Source organism: Bombina bombina, chromosome 1, assembly GCF_027579735.1.
Source record: "Bombina bombina isolate aBomBom1 chromosome 1, aBomBom1.pri, whole genome shotgun sequence".
NCBI classification, from domain to species: Eukaryota; Metazoa; Chordata; class Amphibia; order Anura; family Bombinatoridae; genus Bombina; species Bombina bombina.
The window spans coordinates 298,756,324-298,783,949 of NC_069499.1; the positions used below are offsets into that span (position 1 = coordinate 298,756,324).

Sequence of the window (27,626 nt, forward strand, 5' to 3'; positions counted from 1 at the left end):
ATACTGTGTCTCACACACACATTGTGTCTCTCACACACACACTGTGTTACACTTACACACATTGTCACACACACTGTGTTACACTTAGACGCATACACTGTGTCACACACACCCACACTGTGTTACACTCACACATTGTCACACACACACACTGTGTCACACACACATACTGTGTCAAAAACACACATTGTGTCACACACATACAAAGTCACACAAAAACACACACTGTCACACAAAAACACACACTGTGTCATACACGCGCACACACACTGTGTCATACACACACGCGCACACACACACTGTGTCACACAAAAACACACACTGTCACACACACACACACTGTGTCATACACACCCACTGTGTCATACACACACACAAACACACACTGTGTCACAAAAAAGCACACACTGTGTCATACACACACGCGCACACACACTCTGTGTCACACAAAAACACACACTGTCAAACCTGCACACTGTGTCATACACATGCACACACACACTGTGTCATACACACATACACTGTGTCACACACACATGCGCACACACACACACTGTGTCATACACACGCACACACAAAGACACACACTGTCACACACACACACTGTGTCATACACACACACACTGTGTCACACACACACACTGTGTCATACACACACGTGCGCACACACACTGTGTCATACACACACACGTGCGCACACACACTGTGTCACACAAAAACACACACTGTAACACACACAGACTGTGTCATATACACACGCACACACTGTGTCATGCCCACACACTGTGTCACACAAAAACACACACTGTCACACACACACACACTGTGTCACACACACTGTGTCATGCACACGCACTGTGTCACACAAAAACACACACTGTCACACATGCACACTGTGTCATATACACACGCACGCACACACTGTGTCATACACACATGCACGCATACTGTGTCACACAAAAACACACACTGTCACACACGCACACTGTGTCATATACACACAAGCACTGTTTCTGTGCCTGTCAGCCATACATCTTTTAAATGTGTGTTGCAATATTTTAAGAAAGTGCTCAGTACAAAGTCTGATTAAGTCCAATAAATGACTCCTAATTTTCCTATTAGCAAATCCAGCCCTGTTTACCGTAAAACGTATTTTGCTATTTCTTTCTGCTAATTAAATAAACATAACATTTTTCTTTCATATCAGATAATTTTCTAAAATGTATATTTTTTTCTTGCAGCGGAAAATTTGGACAGGTATTTAGGCTTGTTGAAAAGAAAACTAAAAAAATTTGGGCCGGAAAATTCTTTAAAGCATATTCAGCTAAAGACAAGGAGAGCATAAGGCAAGAAATCAGCATCATGAACTGTTTGCATCATCCCAAGCTGGTACAGTGTGTGGATGCTTTTGAGTCTAAAAGTGACATGGTGATGGTCCTGGAACTGTAAGTATATCTATAAATATTGCGTTATTTTCAGACCACAGGGAGTGACTAGATGCACACACCTGCATACCCTTTGTTATAGCTGTATGACAACATATTAGATGCATGCCCATTGCACAGCACTACAGATGTATACTTATCCATATTAGTCTCAAAACCAAACCCCGGCACTCAGGGGCGAAACTACAGGGGGTGCAGAGGTTGCACCTTCTTAGATTCTTGCACCTGGGCCCTGTGGTTTCTAGTTATGCCTCTGCCGGCACTGCCCTAGCTAAAATAGGCAGGGAAGCACCAGCTTGACACACATGTGCAATGTACAATGGTCCCTAATTGGAATGTTGTTTAAAACTGCACACTCTGTCTGAATCATGATTGTTTCATTTTAATTTTACTGTCTCTTTAACTGTTTTTTTTATTTTTGCTTAACCAGACTTAAAGGGACAGTCTACACCGGAATTTTTATTGTTTAAAAAGATAGATAATCCCTTTATTACCCATTCCTCTGTTTTCTATAACCAACACAGTTATATTAATATATGTTTTACCTCTGTGATTATCTTTTATCTAAGCCTCTGCAAGACTGCCCCCTTATCTCAGTGCTTTTGACAGACATGCAGTTTCGCCAATCAGTGCAGACTCCTAAATAACTCCACAGAAGTGAGCACAATGTTAACTATATGACACACATGAACTAGTACTGTCCAACTGTGAAAAACTTTCAAAATGCTCTTAGCTAAGAGGCGGTTTTCAACGGTTTAGAAATTAATTTGAGCCTAACTAGGTTTAGCTTTTCAAAAATACCACCAAGGGAACAAAGCAAATGTAATGATGTCAATTGGAAAGTTGTTTATAATTGCATGCCCTATCTGAACCATGAAAGTTTAATTTTGACTAGACTGTCCCTTTAAAGGCCCAGTAAATATAGTAAAATTAAATAATTGACAAATACACATTACAAAGACAATGCTATAGCGCTTACTATAAACAGCAGAATATTTTCTGTCAAATTTCAAAGTTAATCTAATTTCCCCTCCCCCTGTATCATTTAACAGCCATCAACCAATCACAAAATGTATATACTTATATACAGTGGTCTTTTGCAATGCGCAGTAGGAGCTGGAGCCTCAAAAAGAATGTGCACATTCTTTAGATAGTGATTATAACTGCATGATTTATCTAAATCATGAAACTTTAGTTTTGACTTTAGTGGTCCTTTAAATGTGTACTCAAGTGTGTCTTGTTTGTGTTACTTACACATAGTAGTATCCCACGTCTAAACTGAAAAAGCCATGGAAATACTATATATATATATATATATATATATATATATATATACATACAGTATATATATATATATATATATATATATATATATATATAGTATTTGATCTTTAATTAGTAACGAATGCATAAATATTTTCCTATATTTTCGTATGCCGCTAGAAGCATTTTTGCTAATGAAAGTATCAATCGTGAAATACATCTATGCACAATTCAATTTTGACCTTTGTGTCCCTTTAATGTAAGCTTGGCAGTATTTCTATGCACATACATTGTGTGGCATGTCTACAGCTAGGATCTCTCGTCCTAATCAACACTGTGTACTTGGAATTTTTCTTACCATTAAAGGAAACAGCTCACATAAAGCATTTCAGAAGTAATTCAGCCCTTTTTTTGCAGATCATATCAATTGTCATTCCAACACTGCCATGGAATACTCTCAAAGTGTTTTTTATCCAAAATTACTTCTGGGTAATTAAAAACACTCCTAATGAGGAGGAGAGCCAAGAATCCTCACTTAGATTATAAACTGGCCCAGAGCACTTTGGTAAAACACATTTGCTCCTTATATGTATCTGCTTAGAATTTTCAAGTAAATATGGGTAAGGAAAATGGGGCAGAGATTATTAACAATTCTGGCAGATTTACAGTTGAGCGGCTCCTAAAGTAATGCCTGACAATGTACAATCTTTTTATAGCTGCTATTCTGTTGGTAAAATATTATACTTTTTAAAATATCAATATTCCTGTGATGAATAAACTCTTGCCAGCAACAGTTGTACCAATATCATTTATTTAAACAATATGGCCCCTATTTAATAAGTTGCGGGCAGACAATGTTCTTGGCCAGGGAACCTGTCCCTGATGTGATGAAAGTATTGATTTCAGAAGTAAGATTGCACAAAACTCTTGTACAATGCTGCTCCTGCTCTCACACAACAAATCCTGTGAGAACAAGCCTTATAAATCACCCCAGTTGGATCATTCTGGGTTGAAGACTGGTCACTTTTTATTTGGTCATTTGAACAAGATGGACAGTAAACCTTAAGGGGGAGATTTATCAAGTAGCTCACCAGAAACATAAGTTAAGAAGCAGCGTGCTAATCCTTAACTCATCCGCCACATCTGAGGCGGCAGACTGCAATCATCCTGATCAGATTCGATCGGGATGATTGACACCTGCTAGCGATTGGCCGCAAATGGGCAGCGGGCGGCATTGCACAAGCATTTCACCAGCGAATCATGTCCGCTCGCCATTTGTTAAATAGGCCCCTAAGCATCAATTGTTTTTCCATTCTCCCCTTGTTCATGTTGGCTATTTGTTATCATTTGATTGTCTGATCACTTGGGCTTGCAATATGTGTGTCCTACAGGACAAACACAGAATTTTGTAGAGATCTGAGCCAGAAATCATACTACATTAGCGCAGCCAATTATTTCAATCAGGGAGTATGTTTGATTTCCCTTTGGTGGTTTATACCTTTTACTTATTTGTATTATGCGCTTATGTTATGTTTTGTGTGACACGTGTACTTTTCTTGGTGATTGCATCTCATATGAATATTACTACCTTAGAGAACAACTCTTCAGCTTGTTGGTGAGGGGATATAAATTTTATAATTTTAGTTAACCACATAAAAATGTTTAAAAAGGAAATAATATGTATGCTTATAATTAATGAGCCTCCCTGTTTGTCTCTCTTGCCTTAGTAGCAGCCAGCCTCTGACAAACAGCTCTTGGAGCCTAAGGCCCCTATTTATCAAAGGTCTTGCGCACCTGATCCGACGGTGCGGATCAGGTCCGCAAGACCTTGCTAAATGCGGAGAGCAATACGTTCTCCGCATTTAACATTGCACCAGCAGCTCACAAGAGCTGCTGGTGCAACGCCTCCCCCTGCAGACTCGCGGCCAATGGGCTGCCAGCAGGGGGTGTCAATCAACCCGATCGAGTACAATTGTTGCGATTCTTGTCCGCCTGCTCAGGGCAGGTGGACAGAGTTATGGAGCAGCGGTCTTTGTATGCAGGCTCGCCAGACACACGGGGCATCAAGCACCATTCGGAGCTTGATAGATAGGCCCCAATGACTGTTATCTAGAGTTAAGAAGTCCAGCATTCCTTACTTACCCTCTGATACAGAGGAAGACCTTTTTTCACTTATATTACTAAGGAGCCTATTGCACTTGATTTATCCATGCTTACACATATTATTCAGGCTGTGAGAGAGATTCTCCATTTTCACGAGCTAGTCTCATGTAACTCAAACTAATATAGACTAAATTAGAGCAAAAGGCTGAACTCAATGTTTCTCATAGACTTTTGGAAGTGTTTCAGGTTGAACAGAGAAAGGCTAAAAACCTTTAAGTGTTAATGATAAACTGGATCCGTTATATCTCAGTATATCTTATATTATTTATATCTTATCCCATTGCTAGTTACTGAATATCAGGACTTATTACAACAGTTGTTGTTTCTTCTATTTCACACGTGTTGCTAAAAATAAAAATTTCTTTAAATAAGTTTGGTGCAACAAAGGAAAATAGTAACAAATCTAAATGGAACCTTTATACTTTAAAGGGATACTGAACCCAATTTTTTTCTTTTATAATTCAGATAGAGCATGCAGTTTTAAGCAACGTTCTAATTTACTCCTATTATAAATTTTTCTTCGTTCTTTTGGTAGCTTTATTTGAAAAAGCAGGCATTTAGCCACCAATCAGCAAGCCCTATCCAGGTGCTGAACTAAAGATTGGCTGGCTCGTAAGCTTACATTCCTAAGCTTTCCACGTGCTGTCTGTCTGTCCGTCCTTCTGTTTCATGTCTGTGCTTTGTTATGAACACTGGCCTTTTTTAATGTTCGTTCGTTTGCTACTATTTTTTTCAATACATTTTGTGCATTTTAAAGCACCTATTTGCATTGCCTGCATCTTCCTTTGACCAGCATTTTTTATGGCTCTACAAAGCCTGATGGTGTTTTTCTGGATAAATTACAAAGGACAAACAAAAGAATGAGGAAAAACTGTCTACTGGTTATTCCACAGGGAGATAAGAAATATATGCTGTAAGAATAAGATTTGCATTATACAGCTTGTTAAGCAATGAAGGCACCAGTACCATGGGAACATAAAGATAATATTTGTAAGGACAGTTTCCACTTTTTGGGCAGCTAAAGCAGATACAAACAAAAACAAAATTTCCATACTTTAGTTCATATAGAATTTATCAAGCTGCATTCATTACTTTTGGGAATTCAGAACCTGGCCACCAGGAGGAGGCAAAGACACCCCAACCAAAGGCTTAAATACCTCCCCCACTCCCCTTATCCCCCAGTCATTCTTTGCCTTTCATTACAGGAGGTTGGCAGAAAAGTGTCAGAAGATTAAAGATAGTCTCTTATAGAGGGTAGTACTCTTCAAAATGGGACTGGAGTTTTAAGTAGTCCTGTCAGCCTCTCAGTGAGAGCATGGATGAAAGTTAGAATCCGGAGATGCAGGGAGAGTCTTTCTGCGAAACCATCCCGACTCATATTAACAGCTCCTTAGCAATTAGCGTTGACGGGTTTCGCTGCCTGCTTTCTTCACTCAAGTCCATGTCAGAAGCGAGGCTACTATCTGCCACACTTGAAGGGCTGTGTTCCTGTTCCACGGCGTAGATTCCGGTAAGATCGTTTCATTTTACTTAAATGTGCGAAATGTAAAGTAAACAAAGAAGTCAGGATCTCAGTGGGACTTTATTTTATGGAATTGAGGGTTAATATCTCCTGAGGGGGGGTTATTGAACGGGGAGGGCTTTAATCATGTTTGTTATGTGATTCTGTCTGCTAATGTGTAGTGTTATTTGGGCTTGTGGCTTTATCAGAACATAACGGCCTTTTTTGTCAGGCTGTGCGACCCTTGTGGCTTTGGCGTGTTTTTCTTTGGCCTGCACGGTGTACCTTGTGACCAGGCGTGGTCACGTTTCTAGTCACCATTTCGGTATTCCTGACCGCGTGGCGACGGAGAGAGTCTGTTTCGCTAGTTGTCTGGGTCATAGGAGGTGGTGAGTGCCTCAGCCATTGGAGGTGTAAGGTGCAGTTTTTATTTTATTTTCCTATCCATAATTTATATCCAAGTTATGGAGGATTCAGATTTTTTGGAGACGGATGTCTCCGATTCAGATTCTACTTCTTGCAAAGAGTATGAAATGGCCCGGGTAATTCATGCCCATTAATTATGTTCCGCATGCCGCTTTAGAGTGCTTTTTTCTCCCGAAACAGGGAACTTAGAGCCCGCCAAGCCATCCGCCCCTGGGGACCCCATATCCTGTGTGGTGAGTACCCTAGAACCTTCTTTGGCTATGCAAGCAGGTGTCCATAATGCCGTTACCCCTTCTCCAGAAGGCGGCTTGTTTCCTCCAGAGGTTACGGCACAGTTCTGTGTGGTCATTTCTTTGGCATTGGCGCATTTACATCTTCCAGGGAGGGAGACGTTAGTGAGATAATGTCCGTGCTTGGTTAACCAGGGCTGGTCAGGCGAGGGATCGTCTGGGTCAGATCAGCCCTCTGGCGAAGCGGTTGCCTCTAAGGCTTCAGGGGCCCAATCCTCGGGGACAGGGTTGTCAGTTCCCCCGGCGGAGGTAAGCCTTGCTTTTCGTTATAGACTGGCGCGCCTTCGTGTCCTGCTGTGGCATCTTTTGGCAGTGCTGGAGGAACCAAGTCCGGATGGGTTGAGGGGTCCTTGGTCTTCCTTTCCGGATGGCAAGATGGGTTAGACGTGGGGGGGATGAAGTTAATCTCCTTATAGTCTCCAATTTACCTTTTTCTTTGGGGTATCTTATTCCAGTTGTGAGCTTAGGGAGAATGGGGTTTCTGACTGGCTGGTCATGTCAGTGTAGCCATTTTTCTTGGGCGTTCACCTGTGAGTGCTGCCCTCTTTTTCGTTGATCCGGTTAGGATGTATTTGTTGTTTTTTTTGGAAGCTCGTGTTTGTTATATTTTCCCCATTGGGAAACATTTCTTCTATGGAATTCGATACTAGTGATTTTGTGGTCGCTTGGACACTTCTGCGGAAGTTGCATGTAAGGTGTTAGTTACATAGTTCTAAGATCTTTTGGCGATCCCTTCTGGGGTTTTGATTTTTCTGTGACCTGGTTCAGTTTTGGAGTGCCCTCTGTTGCAGGCTGGTCCTGGTCGGGCGCTGGTTTCTGTTCCTTAAGGGTCTATACCATCCACGTGGTGCTGGTATATCTGGCTGACCTGGGTTGGGTGGTGAGTTCTTTCTCAGGTGAGAGGTTCATTACGCTATGGTTCCTCCTTTAGTACGATAATCCTTTCCGTTTGTATAGGGATTACCATGGTGAGGAACTCCATGAGAGTTTAATTCTTTTGGTTGAGACTCTGCCCTTGACGGGGCTAAGAGAGGAGGCCTTTTCGTTCATTGCCGTCAGGCTGGTTCTCATTGCTTCTTTTTGGGTGGGACATCAAAGGGTTTGTAATCAGTCCTCTTGGTCCTGTTCCTGTTTGTTTGGATTCCGTAAGAAGATCCTGCTAAGGCTCTTTGATCTCAGAGCTAGTTTTCTCCATTTCATTTGGACTGGAGGTTTAGACGACTCAAACTTTTGGGTACCAGGTTGGGGGCGGGTTTTTATCCCTCCTATGGTATTCTTTTTGATCTACTCTTTTTGAGATTTTTGACCTTAGTACCTTTTCCTAAGGGGTCGAGGTGGCTTAGGCTTCCTTTTTCCCTTTCTGGGGATGGTTGGTGGGTCATCGGTTCTGGAAGTTTGGGCGTTTTCATCCTCCTTTCTTCCTCATACTGCGTCTCGTATGCTCCCGTGTTTGGGGGGCTCTGGAGAATGCGTTGGTCTCCCTTTTTTGTCTTGGAGCTACCTTTTCTTACGACACATAGGTTGATATGTTGTTTCTCGGGATATCGATGTTCGTCATCCTTTTGTCCCTTGGTCTAAAGGGGTTACCGTGGGGTGGACCCAGATTGGAATTTTGCAGACTCTTGCAGAGGTGCGCTATTTCTTGGCAGCCTCTTAGCTGTTGGTCTTGAGGGTATGCTTAGTGAACGTCCAGTGTCCTAGGACCTTTGGATGCGCTGTGCTTGCATCGCCTAGGGTTCTCCATATAAGGTATTCCTATGGTTCCTCAGGGGTTCCTATTCTGTGGCCGGCTCCGGTTTCCGGGTGCCCGGTTTTTCTGGACATGGTCTAGGACATCTGACCGGACTTCCTTGTTGGATCCTGAGGGATTCAGTCCTTAAGGGTTGAGTCATCTGCTTGCTCCTTCAGGTGTTGTGTCTTCTCTTACCGGAGACCTGAGAATGGACTGATGGCTTGTTAGCTGCCTAGCAAGCGGGAGATTGATCTCTTATTACAGCCTTTCCACTTTATAGGTCGGCTCGCTGGCTGTTTCTTTGGCTTCTGGGCCGGCTGCTACAGCCGGATGGTGCCTTTTCAGTTGATTCTGTTTTTGCTGTCTGTTGGATGACGTATGCTCTGTGCCTGTGGGTGGGTGAGCAGTTGTCTCTTTCAATTCCCTCCTCTTAGGGGGATCAGGATATACCATAGTGTCCGCCTGATGCACAGTGGGGGATCCCTCTGCCTTGAGTGTACATTGTCATGTAGGGGCAGATTCTGGTATCGTGTTAACACTGTTGTTTCAGTGTGGTCTCCCTTTGTCTGGGAGTATACTTTCTTATAGGGAAGAGGTCTGGGTTCTGGAACCCGAGATCGTACTATGTTTTGTTCTGGCTTGGTTTAGCATGCCAGTCTTGTTACATATGGTCAGGGTTTGCCTACCCTTGGATAACGTTTAGTCCTTTTTGGAGTTCGGTGTGGTACGGGAATAATTTTTTTCCCTATCCTCGGACATGCCAGTCCTTTTGGTGCTGGGTTCATTCCCTCGATAAAGTAGCCTATGTAACATAATGGTTGGTTTTGGGGCTCTGCATCTCAAGGGTTGTTGGTTCAAATCCAGCTGTTAGGGCTGGTTATACTTTAAACGGTCTGAGACCTATTGGCTCGGTCGAGCTTTGACTGTGTTCTTCTCCAGATCTTGTGATCTCTCCATAGGTGGAGTTTTTAAACTCAGCAGGGAGCTGTTTTCTCCTGGGTTTTGGATATTTTTCCTGATTTCCCTCTTTTTGCCTGGGAGGGAGTGGGTTCTTGCACTTCTTGGAGGGTTCCATCGTTGGGAGTTTCCTGGTGCAGTTCCTAGCTTGATAGGCTAGTGTTCGTGGCTGGCGTCTACTAGTCTTGTGTCGCAGCCTGGGAGCCGAGACTTTCATCTGGAGCACGATAAGTGCTTATGGTTCTAATTTTTGGCAGTTCTGGGGAGTATCTGTTTATTCCTCGATCGCTCTTTCATGAGTGCAGACTGCACTCTGTGTGAGGTAAGGGATTTGCCTTGTTCCTCTGGGTTTCATTGGGATGGTCCATGGTCATTTGGACTTTCATTCAGATATGGGTAGGGATTTTTTCCCTCCCTTTTTCTTCTGGTCGGTCGTTGGAGTTTATTCTCTATTCCCTTTTTTGTCTAGTGACAACCTTGGGTTGCTCTTGATTTTGCTAGGGTTCCTCTTTACCCTAGTTGCTGAGATTTTAGATCTCTTGTCGAGTCTTTTCCTTTTCCCTTCTGGGAATATGTGGAATTTGTCCGGGTTTGGAGCCTGCGGGACTTGGCTCTTCGGGGGCTTTGGGCTTGGTGGAATCTAGCGATTTAACTGTTGGGCAGTTACTTAGTCCTTTCAGTCCTTTTTGTTCTTTTCTGTAGAGCAGTTTTTGTTTGGTTTGGGTAATTTCAGGCTGTGGTGCCCTTCGAATGGGCCGCCTTGTCTACCCGCACTTTTTTTGCATTCAGTGTCCTCTATAGCTTGGGTATTGTTTTCCAAAAAGTAATGAATGCAGCTGTGGATTCTGCCCGTTTAAGAAGAAAAACATAAATTATGCTTACCTGATCATTTTCTTTTCTTCTGACAGGGAGAGTCCACAGCTCCCCGCCCACGTTTTTTTTATGGGGGGCGACCATGTTTTAGTTATTCTTCTGGCACTTTTTTTCACCTGATATTTCTCCTACTGTTCCTTGTTCCCTTGGCAGAATGACTGGGGGATGAGGGAAGTGGGGGAGGTATTTTAAGCCTTTGGCTGGGGTGTCTTTGCCTCCTCCTGGTGGTCAGGTTCTGAATTCCCAAAATTAATGAATGAAGCTGTAGACTCTCCCCGTCAGAAGAAAAGAAAATTATCAGGTAAGCATAATTAATTTTTTTGTAATTAATATAGTATGTACCAGAAAAAGGAGTGTTATCAATTTTTATTGCTAGAAGACAAAGGAGCCATCCTGATTCAGTGCACAATGTTATGGCTATACAAAGCCTGATATATTTCTGGATAAGCCTCAAAGGACAAACAAAAAATGAAGAAAAATTGTCTATTGGCAACTCCACAGGAAGATCATAATTTATATGCAGTGTGGCTGCCTTTCATTACTGGGTTGCTGTTTTTTGTTTTTTTTTATAAATATGTTATGTAGTAGGAATAGCAAATTCATAAAGATGCTTAATGAATACGTAAATACAGAGCCTGACAAATGCAAAACACTGTGGCTACTAGAAAATGATCCTTGGTACCCAGTAAAAGGCACTAATACCCTGATATTTTGACACTAAGCCATTCAACAGCCAGGCTTTGGGCTCCACTCATACTTTCCTGCAAAAAAATAAATAATAATTCAAATAATAAGAGGAAATGAAGACCAGAATAAACAGAGCTCTGTAATAATCAGACCCTAGGCAAAACTATTTAAAAATAATTTTTTAGCATTCAGATAACACATACAATTTTTGAAAGCATACTAATTTATTTCTACTATGGATTTTCTTTCTTTCGCTTGATTTTCTTTGTGGAAACGTAGAGCCTTTCCCTGAGAGCATACTGAGGTAGGCTTAAGCGTGTGCACGTCTCTAGAGCACTATATTTATAACTCTTACTCTGTTACAAATTGTTTCAAATACAGATATAATATGTTAGGAATGTTATCAGAGAAAGGAGCTTAGCTTCAGCAGGAGAAGTGGTGCATTTGATAACAAAACTAAACCAAAAAATGAAATACTCCATCTGAATCATAAGAGCTTAATTTTGACCACCATGTGCCTTTAAATATGTTCAAGAGATTTCATGACTAATCCATGATTGCTGTTTTAAGATAGATATGATGTATTATGTGGATAATTATGATAAATCGTTCTCCAGTTAAGTTTGATGGAACTTGGCGGCAGGCTCTAGTTTAATAAACTGATGTAACAATAAATAAGACATATTTATGTCCATATATACATTTTTTGTATACAGATTTAGTTTGACGTTGATGCTGCTAAAAATGTTACAATTCAGAAAAAGAACATAGTGTTTTTTTGTCCCACAAAAGAAAGCAGGAAAATTACTATGTACGGGAACTTCCAGCTGTTTTGTGAAAATGTTATTTCTGTACGGGTTATGAGGCTCCATTGTTCCTGTGTAAACCACACAGAGATCTGATAAAGAACTTATGGAAAGGAAATTATTTAATCAAGTGCACCTGCATGTTTTCTAAAAATTATTTAAGAATACCACAAAAGCGTGACCACGACCACAGATGTTTCCAAAGCATATATTGATTCATACAAGATAGACTTTTTTTGGCCATTTTATACACAGATTAGTGTGTATAGTTCCTGAATGTAGAGGATCAGAACTTTCTGTAATATCACATCTACGATAATGTTACATAAATTATTGCAAGAGCTACTATGTCATAAGTCCCATGAATATTATTGCATTATTAACAAGAGATATTGGTGCAAACAGCCTTTAACTTTTTAAGGCTGCTATGCACTTTTTTTAAAATGTGGCATCCAAGGTCTTAACCATATTGCTAAACTCAACCTTATCCCTAACAGTAACTATATCCCAAGCATTCAGGTAAAGTTGACTTGATTTCAATACCTAATTATAATTGTTGCCCTAATTGAATAGTAGTTTCATTCATCACTTTTTTCAATTGTTAGTATAAACTGAGTTTTCGCTGTTAATACTTACTTTTTTTCGCTTTGTAAATTCAACCCGTCCTTAATTATTTATTTTTTATGTCAGGTCATGTTTTTGTAGCAGCCTATTGAAATTCTGGCCGTTAGGCGGCCGTCAATCTACATCATCCGACTCCTGGATGATCTGCGCATGCGTTCAGAAATATTTTCTTGGCTTGCAAGACAAGCGCGCTCCCGTTTCGCGCATGCCTATTTATATTATTGAATAGCCGGCATAATACATGTGTTTCTTCATACTGCACTAATCCTGACGGGCACCACATTTTATAAATTTAAAATTCATTGAAAGTAAGTAACAATGTTATTACCATGTTATTACACTTATTTAAGCACTGATTTCTGAAAGTAGTCGCCGCTATGCGCATGCCCAGGTGAATTAGATCCTTGTGAACGCAGTTTGTAGACAAGTATAGAGCGGGTAGGACCGCTCTATACGTCACTCACTCTAAAATAAGGAAGTGTCTGTTAGGAGGAGTCAGGATCGTAACGGAAGAGAAAAATAAAACAAGTTTGTTATATAAATAGATAATGTATTGGGGGGAAAAAGTTAGCGATTTATTTATTTAAACTATGACTAATACAATAGTGTATACAAATAGGTGAAACTTTACCTTCACTTTAACCTCTCTTGAGATGAGTGAAAGATACACTAACAGTGTTTTGAGTACTGCAATCTCATTCTTTGTGAGACTTCAGTGATTGACATTGCCACAGCAATAATGTTCACAGTCAATCACAACAGTAATGGAAGGTGACGCATTTAGTAAAATCTCTAGTTTAGGTATGCCTCATACATTACAGCTCCTACCATGTGGTAAATCACAACAGAAGTGGTGACACACATTTAGTAAAATCTCTAGTTTAGGTAGGCCTCACACATTACAGTTCCTACCATGAGGTAAATCACAGTAAATCACAACAGAAGTGGTGACACACTTAGTAAAATCTCTAGTTTAGGTATGCCTCAATACATTACAGCTCCTACCATGAGGTAAATCACAACAGAAGTGGTGACACACTTAGTAAAATCTCTAGTTTAGGTATGCCTAAATACATTACAGCTCCTTCCATGAGGTAAATCACAGTAAATCACAACATAAGTGGTGACACACTTAGTAAAATCTCTAGTTTAGGTAGGCCTCAATACATTACAGCTCCTTCCATGAGGTAAATCACAGTAAATCACAACAGAAGTGGTGACACACTTAGTGAAATCTCTAGATTAGATAGGCCTCTCACATTACTCCTGCCATGTGGTAAATCACAACAGAAGTGGTGACACATTTAGTAAAATCTCTAGTTTAGGTAGGCCTCACACATTACAGCTCCTACCATGAGGTAAATCACAGTAAATCACAACATAAGTGGTGACACACTTAGTAAAATCTCTAGTTTAGGTAGGCCTCAATACATTACAGCTCCTTCCATGAGGTAAATCACAACAAAAGTGGTGACACACTTAGTAAAATCTCTAGTTTAGGTATGCCTCATACATTACAGCTCCTACCATGTGGTAAATCACAACAGAAGTGGTGACACACATTTAGTAAAATCTCTAGTTTAGGTAGGCCTCACACATTACAGTTCCTACCATGAGGTAAATCACAGTAAATCACAACAGAAGTGGTGACACACTTAGTAAAATCTCTAGTTTAGGTATGCCTCAATACATTACAGCTCCTACCATGAGGTAAATCACAGTAAATCACAACAGAAGTGGTGACACACTTAGTAAAATCTCTAGTTTAGGTATGCCTAAATACATTACAGCTCCTTCCATGAGGTAAATCACAGTAAATCACAACATAAGTGGTGACACACTTAGTAAAATCTCTAGTTTAGGTAGGCCTCAATACATTACAGCTCCTTCCATGAGGTAAATCACAGTAAATCACAACAGAAGTGGTGACACACTTAGTGAAATCTCTAGATTAGATAGGCCTCACACATTACTCCTGCCATGTGGTAAATCACAACAGAAGTGGTGACACATTTAGTAAAATCTCTAGTTTAGGTAGGCCTCACACATTACAGCTCCTACCATGAGGTAAATCACAGTAAATCACAACATAAGTGGTGACACACTTAGTAAAATCTCTAGTTTAGGTAGGCCTCAATACATTACAGCTCCTTCCATGAGGTAAATCACAACAAAAGTGGTGACACACTTAGTAAAATCTCTAGTTTAGGTAGGCCTCAATACATTACAACTCCTACCATGAGGTAAATCACAGTAAATCACAACATAAGTGGTGACACACTTAGTAAAATCTCTAGTTTAGGTAGGCCTCAATACATTACAGCTGCTTCCATGAGGTAAATCACAACATAAGTGGTGACACACTTAGTAAAATCTCTAGTTTAGGTAGGCCTCAATACATTACAGCTCCTACCATGAGGTAAATCACAACATAAGTGGTGACACACTTAGTAAAATCTCTAGTTTAGGTAGGCCTCAATACATTGCAGCTCCTACCATGAGGTAAATCACACTAAATCACAACAGAAGTGGTTACACATTTAGTAAAATCTCTAGTTTAGGTAGGCCTCACACATTACAGCTCCTACCATGAGGTAAATCACAACAGAAGTGGTGACACATTTAGTACAATCTCTAGTTTAGGTAGGCCTCAATACATTACAGCTCCTACCATGAGGTAAATCACAACAGAAGTGGTGACACATTTAGTAAAATCTCTAGTTTAGGTAGGCCTCACACATTACAGCTCCTACCATTAGTAAATCACAATACTAATTGTTTGTCATGCAGTGAAACAAATTTTCAATGTTGACCTATTACAATGGTGACCATAATGAATAAGCTCATGGGTTTCAACTGTCCTATAAAAAATAAATCTTGCCTAACATTTTTTTCAGCCCTCAGCCAGCTAAGGTGCTAAATCACCTGACTCTTTATTCCATTTCTTCTGTTAAGTGTGATCAGTCCACGGGTCATCATTACTTGTGGGATATTAACTGCTCCCCTACAGGAAGTGCAAGAGGATTCACCCAGCAGAGTTGCTATATAGCTCCTCCCCTCTACGTCACCTCCAGTCATTCTCTTGCACCCAACGACTAGATAGGATGTGTGAGAGGACTATGGTGATATATTTAGTTTTTATATCTTCAATCAAAAGTTTGTTATTTTATAATAGCACCGGAGTGTGTTATTCCTTCTCTGGTAGAATTTGAAGAAGAATCTACCTGAGTTTTTCTATGATTTTAGCCGGAGTAGTTAAGATCATATTGCTGTTTCTCGGCCATCTGAGGAGAGGTAAACTTCAGATCAGGGGACAGCAGGCAGATTAATCTGCAAAGAGGTATGTAGCAGTTTATTATTTTCTGACATGGAATTGATGAGAAAATCCTGCCATACCGTTATAATGTAAACTCAGCCTTGAATGCAGTAGATGTAGCTGATATCAGGCTGTCATGTATGTATATTTTACACTTCAGTTTTCTGGGAAATGGTACTTCTCTGGCTTTTAAACTGTATACATAGACTTAACCTATTTTGCAGGGACTTGCAATAGGTTTTAAATGACAATTAATTATTGAGGTAAAACGTTTTTTTGCTGGCATGTAAAAACGTTTTTTTCTCTGAGGTACTGGGTGAAAAAATGTTTTGGGCACTTTTTTTTCCACTTGGCAATAGTTTTGATTTAAATTAGAGCAGTTCACTGATCCCTCTCACTGTTATGTGTGTGGGGGAGGGGCCATTTTGGTGCTTTCACTATGCATCAGAAAAACTCAGTCAGAGGTTCATTTTCTTCCTGCATGATCCGGTTCATCTCTACAGAGTTCAGGGATCTCAAGAGTCTTTTTTGAGGGAAGTAATCATTCACAGCAGAGCTGTGCTGATTGTATTGACTGTGATATAAAAAACGTTTATTTGTGTATTTTTTTCTGCTGCCTGGGTTAGTTATCATTTGCTGAGGGGAACAATCCTTTGCTAAAACTGTATATTCTGACAAAGATTGATGCTATAACTTAATTATTTTATCTGTTATAATATTTTCTGTGCTTCTTAAAGGCACAGTTCGTTTTCATATTATTTGTAAATTACTTTGAAAAGTATTTCCAAGTTGCTGTTTATTTGCTAGTGTGTTAAACATGTCTGATTCAGAGGAATATCTCTGTGCTATATGTGTTAATGCCAAAGTGGAGCCCAATAGAAATTTATGTACTAAATGTATTGATGCTACTTTAAAAAATAGTCAATCTGTACAAATTGAACATATTTCACCAAACAACGAGGGGAGAGTTATGCCGACTAACTCGCCTCACGTGTCAGTACCTGCATCTCCCGCTCAGGAGGTGCGTGATATTGTAGCACCGAGTGCATCTGGGCGGCCATTACAAATCACATTACAAGATATGGCTACTGTTATGACTGAAGTTTTGGCTAAACTACCAGAACTAAGAGGTAAACGTGATCACTCTGGGATGAGAACAGAGTGCGCTGATAATGCAAGGGCCATGTCTGATACTGTGTCACAGTTTGCAGAACGTGAAGACGGAGAGCTTCATTCTGTGGGTGACGGTTCTGATCCAAATAAACTGGACTCAGACATTTCAAATTTTAAATTTAAGCTTGAGAACCTCCGTGTGTTACTAGGGGAGGTATTAGCGGCTCTGAATGATTGTAACACAGTTGCAATCCCAGAAAAAATGTGTAGGTTGGATAAATATTTTGCGGTACCGACGAGTACTGACACTTCAATCATCCACACTAGATGACATCACACACAAACTTAAATTCCTTAAGTTAGCTAATTCATTTATTTCAGATGCCGTAGTACATTTAACTAAACTTGCGGCTAAAAATTCAGGATTCGCCATTCAGGCACGCAGAGCTCTGTGGCTAAAATCCTGGTCAGCTGATGTTACGTCTAAATCTAAATTGCTTAATATTCCTTTCAAAGGGCAGACCTTATTCGGGCCCGGCTTGAAAGAGATTATTGATGACATTACAGGAGGTAAAGGTCATGCCCTGCCTCAGGACAAGGCCAAAGCCAAGGCTAGACAGTCCAATTTTCGTTCCTTTCGTAATTTCAAAGCAGGAGCAGCATCAACTTCCTCTGCACCAAAACAGGAAGGAGCTGTTGCTCGCTACAGACAAGGCTGGAAACCTAACCAGTCCTGGAACAGGGGCAAACAGGCCAGAAAACCTGCTGCTGCCCCTAAGACAGCATGAATTGAGGGCCCCCGATCCGGGACCGGATCTAGTGGGGGGCAGACTTTCCCTCTTCGCCCAGGCTTGGGCAAGAGATGTTCAGGATCCCTGGGCGTTAGAGATCATATCTCAGGGATACCTTCTGGACTTCAAATCCTCTCCCCCAAGAGGGAGATTTCATCTGTCAAGGTTGTCAACAAACCTAACAAAGAAGGAAGCGTTTCTACGCTGCGTACAAGATCTTTTATTAATGGGAGTGATCCATCCAGTTCCGCGGTTGGAGCAAGGACAAGGGTTTTACTCAAATCTGTTTGTAGTTCCCAAAAAGAGGGAACCTTCAGGCCAATCTTGGATTTAAAGATCCTAAACAAATTCCTAAGAGTTCCATCGTTCAAGATGGAAACTATTCGAACAATTTTGCCCATGATCCAAGAGGGTCAGTACTTGACCACAGTGGATTTAAAGGATGCTTACCTTCACATACCGATTCACAGAAGTCATTACCGGTATCTAAGGTTTGCCTTTTTAGACAGGCATTACCAGTTTGTAGCTCTTCCATTCGGACTGGCTACGGCTCCAAGAATCTTCACAAAGGTTCTGGGCACTCTTCTGGCGGTACTAAGACCGCGAGGAATTTCAGTAGCTCCGTACTTAGACGACATACTGATACAAGCTTCAAGCTTTCAAACTGCCAAATCTCATACAGAGATAGTACTGGCATTTCTAAGGTCGCATGGATGGAAAGTGAACGAAGAGAAAAGTTCTCTCTTTCCACTCACAAGAGTTCCCTTCCTGGGGACTCTGATAGATTCTGTAGAAATGAAGATTTACCTGACAGAGGACAGGTTAACAAAACTTCAAAATGCATGCTGTGTCCTTCATTCCATTCAAGAGACCAGAAATTCTCTTCTATGGTGGCTTTATCGGCCACATCTGTCCAGGGGAATGCCATTCAGCAGGCCAGACTGGTCAATTGTAACAACAGACGCCAGCCTACTAGGTTGGGGCGCTGTCTGGAATTCTCTGAAGGCTCAGGGACTATGGAATCAGGAGGAGAGTCTTCTTCCAATAAACATTCTGGAATTGAGAGCAGTCCTCAATGCTCTTCTGGCTTGGCCCCAGTTAGCAACTTGGGGGTTCATCAGGTTCCAGTCGGACAACATCACGACTGTAGCTTATATCAACCATCAGGGAGGGACAAGAAGCTCCCTAGCAATGATGGAAGTATCGAAGATAATTCGCTGGGCAGAGTCTCACTCTTGCCACCTGTCTGCAATCCACATCCCGGGAGTGGAGAACTGGGAGGCGGATTTCTTAAGTCGTCAGACTTTTCATCCGGGGGAGTGGGAACTTCATCCAGAGGTCTTTGCCCAAATACTTCCACGTTGGGGCAAACCAGAGATAGATCTCATGGCGTCTCGACAGAACGCCAAGCTTCCGCGCTACGGGTCCAGATCCAGGGATCCGGGAGCGGTCCTGATAGATGCCTTGACAGCACCATGGACCTTCAGGATGGCTTATGTGTTTCCACCTTTCCCGATGCTTCCTCGATTGATTGCCAGAATCAAACAGGAGAAAGCATCAGTGATTCTAATAGCGCCTGCATGGCCACGCAGGACTTGGTATACAGATCTGGTGGACATGTCATTCTGTCCACCTTGGTCGTTACCTCTGAAACAGGACCTTCTGATTCAGGGTCCTTTCAAACATCAAAATCTAACTTCTCTGAAGCTGACTGCTTGGAAATTGAACGCTTGATCTTATCAAAGCGTGGTTTTTCTGAGTCAGTTATTGATACCTTAATACAGGCTAGGAAGCCTGTCACCAGAAAGATTTACCATAAAATATGGCGTAAATACCTATATTGGTGCGAATCCAAAGGTTACTCTTGGAGTAAGGTTAGGATTCCTAGGATATTGTCTTTTCTACAAGAAGGTTTAGAAAAGGGGTTATCCGCTAGTTCCTTAAAGGGACAGATCTCAGCTCTGTCCATTCTGTTACACAAGCGTCTGTCAGAAGTTCCAGACGTTCAGGCTTTTTGTCAGGCTTTGGCCAGGATTAAACCTGTGTTTAAAGCTGTGGCTCCACCATGGAGTTTAAACCTTGTTCTTAACGTTTTACAGGGTGTTCCGTTTGAACCCCTTCATTCCATTGATATAAAGTTGTTATCTTGGAAAGTTCTATTTTTAATGGCTATTTCCTCGGCTCGAAGAGTCTCTGAGTTATCAGCCTTACATTGTGATTCTCCTTATTTGATTTTTCACTCGGATAAGGTAGTTCTGCGTACTAAGCCTGGGTTCTTACCTAAGGTAGTCACTAACAGGAATATCAATCAGGAGATTGTTGTTCCATCCTTGTGCCCAAATCCTTCTTCGAGGAAGGAACGTCTTTTGCACAATCTGGATGTAGTTCGTGCCCTTAAATTTTATTTACAGGCAACTAAAGATTTTCGACAAACGTCTTCCCTGTTTGTCGTTTACTCTGGTCAGAGGAGAGGTCAAAAAGCTTCTGCTACCTCTCTCTCTTTTTGGCTTTGTAGCATAATTCGTTTAGCTTATGAGACTGCTGGACAGCAGCCTCCTGAAAGAATTACAGCTCATTCCACTAGAGCTGTGGCTTCCACTTGGGCCTTTAAGAATGAGGCCTCTGTTGAACAGATTTGCAAGGCTGCAACTTGGTCTTCGCTTCATACTTTTTCCAAATTTTACAAATTTGACACTTTTGCTTCCTCAGAGGCTATTTTTGGGAGAAAGGTTCTTCAGGCAGTGGTTCCTTCTGTATAAAGAGCCTGCCTATCCCTCCCGTCATCCGTGTACTTTTGCTTTGGTATTGGTATCCCACAAGTAATGATGACCCGTGGACTGATCACACTTAACAGAAGAAAACATAATTTATGCTTACCTGATAAATTCCTTTCTTCTGTAGTGTGATCAGTCCACGGCCCGCCCTGTTTTTTAAGGCAGGTAAATATTTTTTAAATTATACTCCAGTCACCACTACACCCTTGGCTTCTCCTTTCTCGTTGGTCCTTGGTCGAATGACTGGAGGTGACGTAGAGGGGAGGAGCTATATAGCAACTCTGCTGGGTGAATCCTCTTGCACTTCCTGTAGGGGAGCAGTTAATATCCCACAAGTAATGATGACCCGTGGACTGATCACACTACAGAAGAAAGGAATTTATCAGGTAAGCATAAATTATGTTTTTTTGTTTCAGTTCTCTTTTGTGCAAGACCGTTGGGATCCTCATAACTTTATATATAACATTCTGTAGACTATTGGTATATAATCTAATCTATCTGCAATACCACATTTTATATGCATAGTATTGATTTTATTCCCCACCTCCTTCTAGCCATGGATGCAGCCTTTTTTTGTATATTCTATCACATATCAGTGCTGATGTGTTTGCACATGTGCAGTAACTGTCCTTCAGATACCTGCAGTGTAACCTAAATTCCATCATGGCGGCACTCAATTAGAGGGAGGTGCATGAAATCTATTTAGTGTTTAATGTCCCTTTAATAAGAACTTCTGTGTATTTCACGTGACTTGGCAAAGCATTTGTTCTAAAGTCTTTATTTTTCCCTAAAGTGTATCTGGAGGGGAACTGTTTGAGCGAATCATTGATGAAGATTTTGAGCTGACAGAAAGAGAGGTGATAAAGTACATGAAGCAGATTTGTAATGGAGTGGAGTTTATTCACAAGCAGGGCATTGTACACCTGGACCTCAAGCCAGAGAATATCATGTGTGTCAACAAGACCGGCACCAAAATCAAACTCATTGACTTTGGACTGGCCAGAAGATTAGGTAATGTGGTACTGTGCAAAATATTGATAATATAAGATAATTTAAGTGTTAAAATGTATATGTGTCTGGATGTGTAAATTTGTTAGCCTGTTGCTGTTCTATTACCATATTGAAAATCACTATTGCTCTGTATATCAGTATATCCCTACTGATAGAACATTACAGCGGTAAAGTGACAATAATAATAAAGAGTAAAACTGTACGGTCACAGAGTAAAACTGCAGAGCAAGTGATGCTGCGTATGCACAATACCATAGATCAAGCTAAGACAAAGAGCTGTGTTTTTATCCAGCTGTGTGTCTCTCTGAGTTAATTTCAACCTTAAAGTAGCAAGTGTGTGCAATTGCAGAGAAAGGACAGAATACGTGAAATATGCGTTTTATATAAAAACTTTCACCTTCTGCCATAAAAATGGCTGTATGATCACTACTTGTTCTGTGAATAGTTAAATGATAATGTCTGTTTAATGTCCTGCTGTGAAGATTCATAATTTCTCCCAAAACACACTGTTAACAGACCAGACTTGGAAGGGGCATTAAAAAATGTAACCGACATTTGAAACCGTTGTTAAAATCTAATCATACGTTTCATCTTCCTTTAAGGATTGAGTAGTGTGCTGACCCCTTCCTGACCGCTCTCTCCAGCTCATTAGGACCTTTATTTTAGTTAGAAATTCTTCTCTAAGTAATGGGATTTGATTTCTGCCCTTTTTTGGTCTGCTTATAGCTTGTGTAAACCTTCATTTCAGATAAACTGGCTGCATGGGTTTTCCATTCTTAACTTGCTCAAAGCTTTTTTATTTTCTATTTCATGGTTTGTTATAGGAAGCTGGTTAGCGTAATTAGATTAATGTAGCTGATATGAACACATCTGGTCTGCAGAGTTGTACATAAAGTTCAGTTGTTGCTGTCATTACATCTTGTTCATTGTAATATGAAGGAGCATATCACATTAATAAGACGGTGAAGTATCATTTAAATAAACAGTTGCTGAGTAAAATATACAAAGGACATTAAACTCAAAATGTAGTTACCCATAAAATATTAAATTATGTGCCATAAAAAAGCAGTGTACTTTCATTATTTATATCCCCTTGTTTCCTTGTCACTTAAAGGGACATGGAAGTCAAAATTAAATTTACACTATTCAGAGCATACAATACAATCTTTCTAATCTATGTCGTTTTTTTAATTTCTCCTTTTGTGGCATACAGCGGTATGCTCGGGAGTGCACATGGGTTTTAATCATGCATGGTAAATGTGTTGCAACATCACTACAGACCGTGCAGCGCAGTGCATTGAAAAACAAAAACACAGCAGTGTACCAGTTAGACAATAAACAATGTTGTATCTAGGCAGAATGTGATAGTGAGACAGAGCTGTGTGTGTGTGTTTTCTGTTGCAGCCTCTCTTTTCCTGCTGTCACTCAGGGCCAGCTCAAGGAATTGCACTGATTATGTGCTGCCTGGGTCAGAGAATGAAATTACGTCCCTAATTTTCTTTCCGCTGCAGTCTAAATCCAACCATTGCTTTGTATCCTGTAGACTAAATAGATAAATAGATACTGTATATAGAAGTGACTTGGACACTTTCATATTATTTAAGGCAACCATACTCTCCCCATTTGCTTCCTGGGTCCCCCGGTCCCACCAGGACCCATTATAAAGCTGGCCCTGCTGTCACTGTAATCGTTTACAAGTTAGTTATAGCCCTTAGCTTGCCCCCTCACAGACTGGCTAGTATTCATTGTATTTTCAGATAGCACTGAGTTAAAATAACAAACTGTTTAATGACTTCCTTGTTCTTTTGGTTGCAGAAAGTACTCCAAACCTAAAAGTCCTGTTCGGAACGCCAGAGTTTGTAGCTCCTGAAGTAATAAATTATGAACCAATCAGCTATGCAACAGACATGTGGAGCATTGGAGTTATCTGCTACATTCTGTGAGTTAACAATACAACATTCCAGTAACCAAGTATTTAAGCTTCAATGTGTTAATTTGTTTTGCAGCCAACTCCTCATTTTCATCTCTTTTATAACACGTGTGATATTCCATTTTTTGGTTAACCCCTCATTATGACTGTTTATACAAGCTGGTCTGTATTTAAAAGCTTTATTAGTGGGAGAGAGCTAGAGGATGTCAAGTGCTTCTGGCAATGAGGTTTTTGTATGGAGACTTCAGTAAACAAGTGAGCAGAGTTTAGGTCTCTGTCTACTGCATTAACAGGGTATGGGTACAATCCACCGCCCAGCAGACATCAGCTCCTCTTTGATCAGTTTACTTTTGCATTCCAAGCAAGAGACAATTTCCACTGTCTGTCAAAACAATTCCTATCAAATTATTACTTTAAATGGTTATTAAATGGGAGAGTTAAGCAAGATGAGAAGCAAAGATATCTTCAAAGGTTTCTGTGAAGCTCAGTCTCCCTGTATCATAGTGACAGAATTCATCTCCATAAGAATGTATAGACCCAAATCATGTTTCTCAGTTTCTCTATGACAACTCAGAATTAGCAAAGACACAGCAGTCCAGGTTTAGTAAAGCAATATAAAACCCATGGTATATAGCAAGCAGTGACTACATCACAAAATATTTGTATGCTTATGTTTAAAAATAATTTAAAATGTAATTTTGTTTGCAAAATCTGTAACGTTTTACAAACGAAAAGTCGTTTCCGGAAAATCCACTTGAGTATGTTCATCCTACATCATACATCGTAGCCAGTCAGAAGTCAGTTGTAAATAAGTGCCTGCACTGATATAAGCAATCACTGTGTAGCATGTACTCTATTCTCTTTAGAGGGAGTAGAAAAAAAAAACCACAGTTTGCAGTGGTTAAGAACAGGAAATAACAAATGTGCATTGCATTATTGTAGCATTAAACGTTTTGTGGATTTAATTTTGTGATTTAAATGTCCTTTTAATATTTTTTTAACTCCCGAGTTAATAGTAATGATACACATGCACAGATGGGATATACAATCCTACCAGGAGGGGCAAAGTTTCCCAAACCTCAAAATGCCTATAAATACATCCCTCACCACACCCACAATTCAGTTTTACAAACTTTGACTCCTATGGAGGTGGTGAAGTAAGTTTGTGCTAAGATTTCTACGTTGATATGCGCTTCTCAGCATTTTGAAGCCCGATTCCTCTCAGAACACAGTGAATGTTAGAGGGATGTGAAGGGAGTATCACCTATTGAATGCAATGTTTTTCCTCACGGGAGATCTATTTCATAGGTTCTCTGTTATCGGTTGTAGAGATTTATCTCCTACCTCCCTTTTCAGATCAACAATATACTCTCATATTCTATTACCTCTACTGATAACCGTTTCAGTACTGGTTTGGCTATCTGCTATATGTGGATGGGTGTCTTTTGGTAAGTATGTTTTCATTACTTAAGACACTCTCAGCTATGGTTTGGCACTTTATGTATTTATATAAAGTTCTAAATATATGTATTGTACTTATATTTGCCATGATTCAGATTTTCAGTATATTTCCTTTTGCAGACTGTCAGTTTCATATCTGGGAAATGCTTTTTTTTAGGAAAAATTTATTTCTTACCTGGGGTATAGTCTCTTTTTTAAATTGACTGTCTTTTAAATTTGCGGGCAGAATTAGGCTAGCGAGGGCGCAAAATGCCAAAGTTTATATGCGTCATTCTTGACGCAAGACTTTTTGGCGCAAAGTTACGGTCATTGACGCAAATTCGTCATTTCCGGCGTCTTAGTAGACGCCGAGTCCTTCACAAGGTTGCGTCTTCTGTGACGCAAGTGTGTCATTTCCAGACGTTTTTGGCGCCAAAAAATATTTTTCTGTTTGTTGTGCGTCATACTTGACGCCAAATATTTTCATTATTTAAGACCCCATTCCTATATGCCTCTTGCCTTTTTTCTCTTTCAGAGGGCTATGCTGTTTGCATTTTTTCCCATTCCTGAAACTGCCATATAAGGAAATTGAGAATTTTGCTTTATATGTTGTTTTTTTCTCTTACATTTGCAAGAAGTCTCAATCTGATCCTGTCTCAGAAATCAGTGTTGGAACCCTGCTGCCTGATAACAGTTCAACCAAAGCTAAGTGCATTTGTTGTAAACTTGTGGAGGTTATATCTCCTGCTGTGGTTTGTAATAGTTGTCATGATAAACTTTTACCTGCATAGAATGTATCCATCAGTAGTAGTTCATTACCTGTTGCTGTTCCCTCAACATCTAATGCACAAGATATACCTGTACATTTAAAATAATTTATTTCTGATTCTATTCAGAAGGCTTTGTCTGCCATTCCGCCTTCTAATAAACGTAAAAGGTCTTTTAAAACTTCTCATAAAGTTGATGAAATTTCAAATGACCGGCAACATGCTGATTTATCCTTTTCTGATGGGGATCTATCTGGTTCAGAAGATCCTGCCTCAGATATTGACACTGACAAATCTTCTTATTTATTAAAAATGGAGTATATTCGTTCTTTGTTAAAAGAAGTGTTGATTACATTGGATGGAGGAAACTAGTCCTCTTGATATTAAAACTAGTAAATGTTTAAATTCTGTTTATAAACATCCTGTGGTTATTCCAGAGGTTTTTCCAGGTAATGATGCTATTTCTGATATGATTTCTAAGGAATGGAATAGGCCTGGTACTTCTTTTATTCCTTCTTCAAGGTTTAAAAAATTGTATCCTTTGCCATCAGTTACTTTAGAGTTTTAGGAAAAGATCCCCAAAGTTGATGGGGCTATCTCTACTCTTGCTAAACGTACTACTATTCCTACAGAGGAGAGTACTTCTTTTAAAGATCCTTTAGATAGGAAACTTGAATCTTATTTAAGGAAACCCTATTTATATTCAGGTCATCTTCTCAGGCCTGCAATTTTATTTGGCTGATGTTGCAGCTGCTTCAACTTTTTGGTTGGAAACTTTAACGCAACAAGTCTTGGATCATGATTTGTCTAGCATTGTTAACTTGATTTTACATGCTAATAATTTTATTTGTGATGCCATTTTCTCCAACATAGGTGTGTCCGGTCCACGGCGTCATCCTTACTTGTGGGATATTCTCTTCCCCAACAGGAAATGGCAAAGAGCCCAGCAAAGCTGGTCATATGATCCCTCCTAGGCTCCGCCTACCCCAGTCATTCTCTTTGCCGTTGCACAGGCAACATCTCCACGGAGATGGCTAAGAGTTTTTTGGTGTTTAAATGTAGTTTTTATTCTTCAATCAAGTGTTTGTTATTTTAAAATAGTGCTGGTATGTACTATTTACTCTGAAACAGAAAAGAGAAGAAGATTTCTGTTTGTGAGAGGAAGATGATTTTAGCAAACGTTACTAAAATCGATTGCTGTTTCCACACAGGACTGTTGAGATGAAGTAACTTCAGTTGGGGGAAGCAGTTGGCAGACTTTTCTGCCTGAGGTATGATGGCCACATTTCTAACACGACTTGGTAATGCTGGAAGGCTGTCATTTTCCCTATGGGAACCGGTAAGCCATTTTCTTAGATTAAGTATAAGAATAAAGGCTTTATAAGGGCTTAAAAAACTGGTAGACATTTTTCTGGGCTAAAACGATCACTTGCTAAGCATATTTGACAGATTATAGCGCTTTATAGTTATTATAATCTTGGGGATTGTTGTTAAAAAACGGCAGGCACTGTTTGGACACCTTTTTCAGATGGGGGCCTTCTCTAGTCATAGGCAGAGACCTCATTTTCGCGCCACTAATGCGCAGTTGTTTTTGGAAGGCAAGGCATGCAGATGCATGTGTGAGGAGCTAAGATCCACTGAAAAAGCTTATAGAAGGCGTCATTTGGTATCGTATTCCCCTCTGGGCTTGGTTGGGTCTCAGCAAAGCAGATTCCTG

General features: G+C 40.3%; 1 protein-coding gene across 2 annotated transcripts in view; it reads left to right on the forward strand.

Moving 5' to 3' along the window:
* The window catches only part of MYLK (myosin light chain kinase), an 842,949-nt gene that overhangs the window by 771,767 nt on the left and 43,556 nt on the right, over window positions 1-27,626 (forward strand). For both annotated transcript variants that reach the window (XM_053698066.1, XM_053698065.1), the window contains 3 exons: window positions 1,242-1,445; window positions 21,555-21,772; window positions 23,588-23,711. In XM_053698066.1, the coding sequence (XP_053554041.1) occupies window positions 1,242-1,445; window positions 21,555-21,772; window positions 23,588-23,711 (546 nt within the window). The remainder of the gene's footprint in view (window positions 1-1,241; window positions 1,446-21,554; window positions 21,773-23,587; window positions 23,712-27,626) is intronic.